General features: G+C 18.4%; 2 protein-coding genes across 2 annotated transcripts, besides 16 other annotated features; both read right to left on the reverse strand. All coding sequences in view use genetic code 6, as the record gives it.

The window, feature by feature from the left end:
- The first annotated feature begins 2,138 nt into the window (after nucleotides 1–2,138).
- Nucleotides 2,139–2,342: a microsatellite.
- Nucleotides 2,158–2,276: a microsatellite.
- Nucleotides 2,343–2,724: 382 nt separating the features above from the next.
- Nucleotides 2,725–5,211, reverse strand: IMG5_055190 (hypothetical protein; the record flags this gene model as incomplete). Its single annotated transcript, XM_004037314.1, has 3 exons — nucleotides 2,725–4,487; nucleotides 4,644–4,757; nucleotides 4,876–5,211. 3 exons carry the CDS (start codon nucleotides 5,209–5,211, stop codon nucleotides 4,383–4,385), a joined length of 555 nt encoding a protein of 184 aa, XP_004037362.1. The 3' UTR covers nucleotides 2,725–4,382.
- Nucleotides 4,491–4,532: a microsatellite.
- Nucleotides 4,495–4,529: a microsatellite.
- Nucleotides 4,549–4,606: a microsatellite.
- Nucleotides 4,613–4,637: a microsatellite.
- Nucleotides 5,212–5,992: 781 nt separating the features above from the next.
- Nucleotides 5,993–6,039: a microsatellite.
- A 107-nt stretch (nucleotides 6,040–6,146) lies between these two features.
- Nucleotides 6,147–6,189: a microsatellite.
- A 272-nt stretch (nucleotides 6,190–6,461) lies between these two features.
- Nucleotides 6,462–6,533: a microsatellite.
- Nucleotides 6,462–6,546: a microsatellite.
- Nucleotides 6,547–6,582: 36 nt separating this feature from the next.
- Nucleotides 6,583–6,623: a microsatellite.
- Nucleotides 6,607–6,666: a microsatellite.
- Nucleotides 6,607–6,677: a microsatellite.
- Nucleotides 6,678–6,705: 28 nt separating this feature from the next.
- Nucleotides 6,706–6,815: a microsatellite.
- Nucleotides 6,773–6,836: a microsatellite.
- A 64-nt stretch (nucleotides 6,837–6,900) lies between these two features.
- Nucleotides 6,901–6,944: a microsatellite.
- A 31-nt stretch (nucleotides 6,945–6,975) lies between these two features.
- IMG5_055200 (hypothetical protein) lies at nucleotides 6,976–7,656 on the reverse strand (the record flags this gene model as incomplete). The annotated part of the gene is made up of 1 exon (XM_004037315.1): nucleotides 6,976–7,656. The coding sequence occupies one exon, from the start codon at nucleotides 7,654–7,656 to the stop codon at nucleotides 6,976–6,978; it is 681 nt and encodes a 226-aa protein (XP_004037363.1).
- Nucleotides 7,657–7,877: the final 221 nt, after the last annotated feature.

The raw sequence follows: 7,877 nt of genomic DNA on the forward strand, positions 1-7,877 counted from the left end.
TAATAATAGAAAATAGTTAAAGTTAAATTTATGTAAATTAAAAAAATTTACAAATTTTATCATAAAGCGATTTAGATAATGCTAAAAGTTTTGATTTTTAAAATTTTTCATAATAAATTTAATACTCTATTTAAAATTCTTAATAAATTTTCAATAAAATTGATTTTAATTAAAATAATAGATTTTATAGTTGGCAGTAATTATATAATAAAATTTTCTAAGGTTTACCTTTATAAAAACATGAAGAAGATTAATGGAGATATTTTGCTTTTAACGATAATTACGTCCAATCTCTAATAACTTTAGGTGAAAAAGTGCTTATATAAGACTAAGATGTAGCATCAGCGTTAAAATGTTACCGTATTTTATACTGTTTAGGTCATGAATAGACTTCTACAATACTATATAGTTTACTTTGCTACGTTAAATAATATAAAGAAGCGCATTTAGTAATTTAGACAACTAATTTATATGTAAAAAAGGCTTATACTCTAATTAAGATTGGGGAATACAAAGATGCAGTTAAGCTAATAAATAACAACTATAAAGATAATAACGAAAACGGGAACAAGATTCTTTTTTCGTATTTTTTAAGTATACTTTTCCCTTAATATAGAGACTATTTAGGCGCTTTGACCTATTTTTAAATTTTACTTCATAATACAGACGAATTTTCGCTTATTTATAAACTATTTATTCTATATAAATTAATAAAAAAAGGATTTTATTTAGAAAAAAATTAATAAAATGGTTAAAAAATTTTATCTTTTGTAAAAAAAAATGTACAACCAGTAAAACTTTACGAATATATTTCCATTATGTTCATAAATAGGGAAGAATGTGGTAAATAAAATAAGAAAAAAAGCGAAGAAAAAATACTTATAGACTGGTAGATTTACATATAAAAGATTCTAGGGAAAAATCTATATGAAACAAGACTTTTTCTGTCAAAAGAACACTAAAAATTGCATAATATTATACATAATACCAATACTGGTCATTCTGATAGACGAGATGCTTTTTTAATTTATGATTTTGGAAATAAAATAATGTTTAAATAGGAAAACATGTATAAATAGAGCTTTTTAGATAATAACTTAAATAAGATTTTAAGAGAAAATATTATAAATGCAAAAATTTTAAATGATTTTTATAATCCAACCCCTTTATGGCTTTTTAATTTAATCAAACCTTTAAAAAAAACACCAAAAAATAATGATTTACCCTCTTTTTTTGCCAAAAATGTACCTCTATTAATAAATTAGGGTTAATATAATATTTTAGATTAGGAAAAAAATATAGGATATTTTCAGTTTAATAAATAACTTTTTTCTAAATGGAATACAAAAAATAGATATTTAGATATAAAAAATAAAGAATAATTTTTATTGAATTTGGCTAAATAAGCTTCCCCTTTCTTTTTGAATTTATATGCTCTATAAGAAGATTTAGAAGCGATATTTACAGAACCTTATAGTCATAATTTTTCTAAATTTAACGATATTTAGGACATTTAGACCCTTTTCTAAATATCAGCTTTAACTGCGGCTTTACATATGAGTCAATTGTATGGATATTTAGCCTTTTTTGGAAAAAACATACTCCTAATAGACATGGATGGATTCATAAAATTACCTAATATACTAGTTTTATTAGACGCAAAATTCGAAATAGACTTCCATAGTGTACCTTTAGAGAGTTATTTAGAGGAAACGCCTTAGGATGTATGCAAAAGTGATATGTGGGCAATGGGAGTGATTTTATATAAGCTATATTATGGAAATAATGTACTAGAAGATGTTAGTTAAGTATAAGAATGCATAAAAAATCTAATGAAATTTTAGTAATTAAATCATTTGGATTAATTATTCTTTAATATAGATAATAAAAAATAAGCAAATATAGAAAATTGTTCTTATGAATTTAAATGTCTTTTAGAAGGAATTATTAGATAATGTTTATAGTTTGAAGCTTGTGCAAGACCTAGTGGTTTAGATGTTTTGTTGCAAATTCATAATTTTATAAAGAATTATTTAGAAATTTAAAAAGGGATTTTTTAAGTTTATAATTTTGAAGATGCAATTTAGAAAATAAAAGCAAATTAAAGAATAAGGTTTTATAATGAAGAAGAAAATATAAATAATAATTAATAAAAAGAAAATAATTAAAATAATAATGAAAGTAATAATTAAAATATAAATTAGAATAAATAAAATAATAATATTAAAAATATCAATAAATAATAAGAATAGGAAAATTAAAATAAATTATAATAAATAGATAGTTAATAATAATAATAATAATAATAATAATAATAATAATAATAATAATAATAATAATAAATTGATATTAATTAAAATAGTACATAAGTAAATAATTACTAATAAAATTCTATATCTTTAAAATAAATAGATTAAAATATTCCTCATGTAAAAATTCCAATTAATTAATAATTACAAGATACTTAATAATCTAAAAACCCTCTTATATAACCTAAGAATTATCTTTCTGATTCTTATAATGATTTAATGAACACCAGTAATAATAAATCCAAATAACTTGAATCTGATTTTTTTAAGAAAAACAAAGTCTATTTATTACCTGGAGGATCAGTATTTATATCGAATTCTTAAAAAAGATATTATTTAACATCTTACAATTCGGAGCTTTAATTAAATGTACAAGAACAACAAAATATCGCTAATGATTATTTATCTGGTGAAGGTACCTTATATATCCCTGAAGAAAGAATAATTAGCGGTATTTTCGATAAAAACGGCTAACCATCAGGTGGTATGCTCACTAATCGTTTTATTAAGAAAAATTAACTTTTTGGTTTGGATAATTTAACTAGAATGCCAAAATAAGATTGCGAAAAAAGTTTTTTAGAAGATACTTTTGAAAAAGCGGATTAATTTAAAGAAAGCCAACAAATGAAAAAAGTGATGAATTAAATAAATAATATTTATTAAACATAGAATAAATTCGTGGATTTCTACGGAAATTGGTAAGCTTGTGATTTTGACGAAAATAATAATAAACCTCTAGTTGGTTAAAATGTTTCATAAGTCCTTTTTATAAGCGAATTTAAGAGTCTTTATATCCAAGGGAACAATAATAAGGCTTTTTTGTTTGATTATGCAACTTATTCATATACCATTTTTAATGATATATATGGAATTTCTGATAAAAATATAAGTCTATTATAGGCTGTGAAAGGCTTTGGAAATTCCGTAAATATACTCTAGCATTTATTAGAAGGGTGCAAGTATTAAGGCAATCTTATTAATTGGGAACCTGTTAAAGGGTCCTTGTTTTGTATCGGAAATTAAATAGAAATAGAGGGTTTTGTGGAAAAAGATTGCGTTTATTAAACTAATATTATGTTCTAGAATGGGGATAGGTATTAAGGAGGGATTTTATAAGGGAAGTTTTGGGATTTCGGAAGGTATTTTTCGGGTAATAAGATTATTTGTGAAGGAATGTTTATTAATGATTAGCTTGTATAAGGTACATTGTATTACTATGATGATAAATTGAAGTATGTAGGCGATATTTTCTATGATGAAAATCAACCCAAACATGAAAAACATGGGAATGGGATACTTTATTTTAGGAATGGAGATGTTTATACTGGATAGTTTTCGTTAGATAAGTATCAGGGGAAAGGGATGATTGTTTATGGGGGAGATTTTTAGAAAAGCTTTGAAGGAATGTTCGAAAATGGACTTAAACATGGAATAGGGGAATATAGAGATGCTTCTAAGGGAATCTATTTTCATGGAGAATATTTTAAAGGAAAAAAAGAAAATTATGGAGTGGAAATTATAAAAGGAGTATATGAATATAAGGGAAATTACAAAAACGGAATGAAATGTGGAAAAGGAAATATAAAATATTTTGGAGAAAAATATATGTATGAGGGATTATTTTTGGATGATAAAAAGCATGGGGAAGGGATTATTACAGATTATAAAGGAAATTAGAAAAAAGTGAAGTTTTATAAAGATAAAATACTTAATTAAAGTATTATTTAAAAAAGTAATAAGGATATTAATAGTGAATAAGATAAATAAGAAAACGAAAGTGCTTAAATAATTTATACTTTTATATGAAAAAATATTATTTATAAATTCTTCTATAATATTCTTATTTTTACAATTTAATTATGTATATGTCATTATATTTTATCTTTTATTTATTAAAATGCTTTCTTCGAACTTGCATAAATCTCACCAGTAGAAAATTATTTAAATTATGATATTCTTAAACCTCCAGATGTCATATGATCATCATTTGAATCAGTTCCCATCCAAGAAACATAAATCTATAATTATTATATTGAAAGATATTTTATTGAATAAATAAATATTACTTTAGGTTCACATAATTTTGGGAGATGATGTACATTCAGATTATTTTATATAATTATTTCTTTCCTCAACTGATATATTATCACTTCCAATAACATTATAATATCCACATTACTTTTAATAAAAAAAATATAAAAATTAAAAAAAAAATAAAAAAATATTAAATTATAAATACATATAAATATATATATATATATATATATATATATATATATATATATATATATATATATTTATTTATTTTTAATTTTTAATTTTTAATTTAATAACCTATTTTACGTCCCAACAGGCATTATCCCATTCTACAGATATAATTCTTCCATCTCTAATATAAATCACAGCTGAATATAATGGATATAGTTTTTAATCTATTGTTAAATAATCCTTTATATATTAATATTTTATTTTTTTCATATTTTTTATTTATTTTTTTGTTATAAAAATATAATCTAATTGTCTTATTACATTTATACTATTTATATTTTGAATATATAATATTTACTATTGCTGTAGATATTGCTTTTTGATTATGTACTTAAAGCAGTAATTTTATATTATTTTTTTTGTCAGTTACTTTTGATGCTTAATCGTATACACTTTTTATATCAAGACCTACATATTTATCTACAGTAACTTCAAATGGAATTTTTCCAATTTATGTAAAATGCGCACATAATACTACTTTATCTCCCTTTTTTAAATTAATTAATATTTTTATTTTAGTGTATAATTTAACTTTTTTAAATTTTTTGCTCTCTAAATCCTATGTACATTAATAATTTTAAGCTTATATTATAAAATTTAAGCATAATATAATTAAAAATTGTTTTAAATCCATTATTTTTTTATATATTATTTTACTAAATAAAATATTTAAAAATATAATGAAAAAATATTATATATATACATATTTTAATTTATTGATTTTTTATATATAATTAAGATTTATTATAATAATAATTATACATATTTTTTTATTCTATATTAATATATAATTTTTTATTTGTATATAATTTTTAAACACATTAATTAAATAAATTATTATTTGCTATTTCTTTTATTTTTATCATAAAAAAATATTTTTTTTTAATTTTTTTTTCTTAATTGAAGATTTTATATAATTAGTTTATTATTTATTTATATAATTTTCAATAAATTCTAATAAATAATCATTATTTTATCTAATTATTAATCTTATTCGATATTTTTTTTCTAAGTATTATTTCTTTCTATTAATGTCAATTATTTTATATTGCAATATATTTTGTTATTTATTTTTTAAAAAAAAGGAAAATTTGAATAATTTCTTGATTATATAAATCTTTGTTTATCTATTATATGTTTTAAATTATAATCTTTTTAAAATATTTTATTTTTTTTAACCATTTTTTTTATAATTATTATTTAAGTTTCCATTTATTTAATTTTTTTTTTATTAATTTCATCAAAATATTTTTCGAAAAAATTAGTAACTATTTTAATTTAATAAATTTTCATATTTTAATAAAAAATAGAAAATTTTTATAAACAAGTTTATTTCTTAAAAAAAAAAATATTAATTTTTTTTTTTTTTAATCACTAATATTTCTTATTATCTATTTATCTATTTTCTACTCTGATAATTTGAAAATTCTTTTATTTTTAATTTAATACTTCTTTTATTTTTCAAACTTTCTATTATTTTATTCATTCTCTTAATTAAATCTTTTATTTAGATAAATGTTTTAACATTTTAAAAAAAAATTAACTAATATAAAATTATGATTTTATTACATTACATTATAAGTTTATATAATATTATAATTTATAATTATATAAGTAAAGAATATTATATTAATTTAATAATTAAAATTAACAAAGGCATTTAGAATTAATGAAATTAATTTTATAAATTATTATATAATAAAAATATAATAATATTATAATTTTTATTATACATAAAGTAAAAATTAATATAAGAAATAGTTAAAAATATTATAAATAAGAAAAATTATAATTAATACTAGATATCAATAAAACATAATTTTAATTATCTATACATTATATTTAAATTTAAATAATAAAAAAAATCGAAAAATACAAACAAAGATAAAATAAATAAAAATCTAAAAAATAAATAAATATAATTAAAAATTGAAATTAAATTAAATCAAAATAAATTAAATATAATTAATGTTAATATACTTATGTATACATATTATTATTTTTTATTTTAAATTATGTAAACAATTTTAAATAATTAAACTAATTAAATTCAGTAACTTAATTAAAATAAATAAACTAATTAAAATAACTATATTAATTTAAGGAAGTAAATCCAATTAATTAAGATAAGTAAATAAAGTAATTCAAGTAATTATTTTAAGTAAAGTATGTAAAGTAAATAAAATAATTAAAGTAAGTAATGTAATTAAAGCATTTAAACTAAATAAAGTAAGTAAATTAAGTATTATAAAGTAAATAGTTTATTTAAAGTAATTATATTAGGTAAATAAGTACTATATATATAATTTATATCTTAAAAAATAAATATATATATAAAAAATATATATTTAACAAATATATTATTTATTTATTTCGCTTTAAATATACAAAACTTATATCATATTTACAATTATTTAATTATTTATTACATATTTAAATTACTCTTATAAATTTAATCTAAAATTTAAGAATATCTAATAAGCTCACAGTCATTAAAATCTCCTAAAAAATCATTTATTTTAATACAGTTCTAATTATTTTTATATACATTAGCTTCTAAGTTATCAATCATAATAGTTCTATCTAAATCTATATTAAGTAATCTTAAGTCTTTTTTAATAACATTTTACTCAACTAAGCAATATTCTCTAGCGAATATTTTTTTTATAATATTCAAAGGATCAATATGCTTAATAACTTCTTCAGCATAATTACTTTAAGAGGAAGTATATATATATATATTATAGTTTTTTGCAGAATTAATTAAAAAATATTCCAAATATTATCTTTTATGGAGATAGTATGTTTTTATTTGATTCTTGCTTTCTATAAATATTTTAAATCCTTAAGAATTTAATTATTTAATATTGGAATGAATTAATGTTTCGTCTAAATCTAAAACTAGATTATTTGGTTTTTTTTCATATAAAGAAATAAGTAAATTTATATCTATATGTTTAAAATTTAATTCATTGAATACATTATTATTTTAATAAATTTAATGAATTATTGGTTCTTAAAATTTTTTTATTATTATTAATTTTTTTGTAAAAGTAAATATATTTTAGAAGAATTTCATAAAAGAAAATACATACTTTATTAGTTTGTAAGATTTATAAATTATTTATGCTTACTTTGGATATTCAGTTGTTTTTTCCATATATAGCTTTAGAATTTTTCTTCTTTAAGGTTTTTTTTTTCAATTAAAGTGTCTTACATTTGTTTTTATAAAAGTGTATAATTATTATTATTAACTTTTTACGTTATTATTTATTAAAAAAGAAAAAATTAATTATATAA

Source organism: Ichthyophthirius multifiliis (genome assembly GCF_000220395.1).
Source record: "Ichthyophthirius multifiliis unplaced genomic scaffold scaff_1120509250191, whole genome shotgun sequence".
Lineage (NCBI taxonomy): Eukaryota > Ciliophora > Oligohymenophorea > Hymenostomatida > Ichthyophthirius > Ichthyophthirius multifiliis.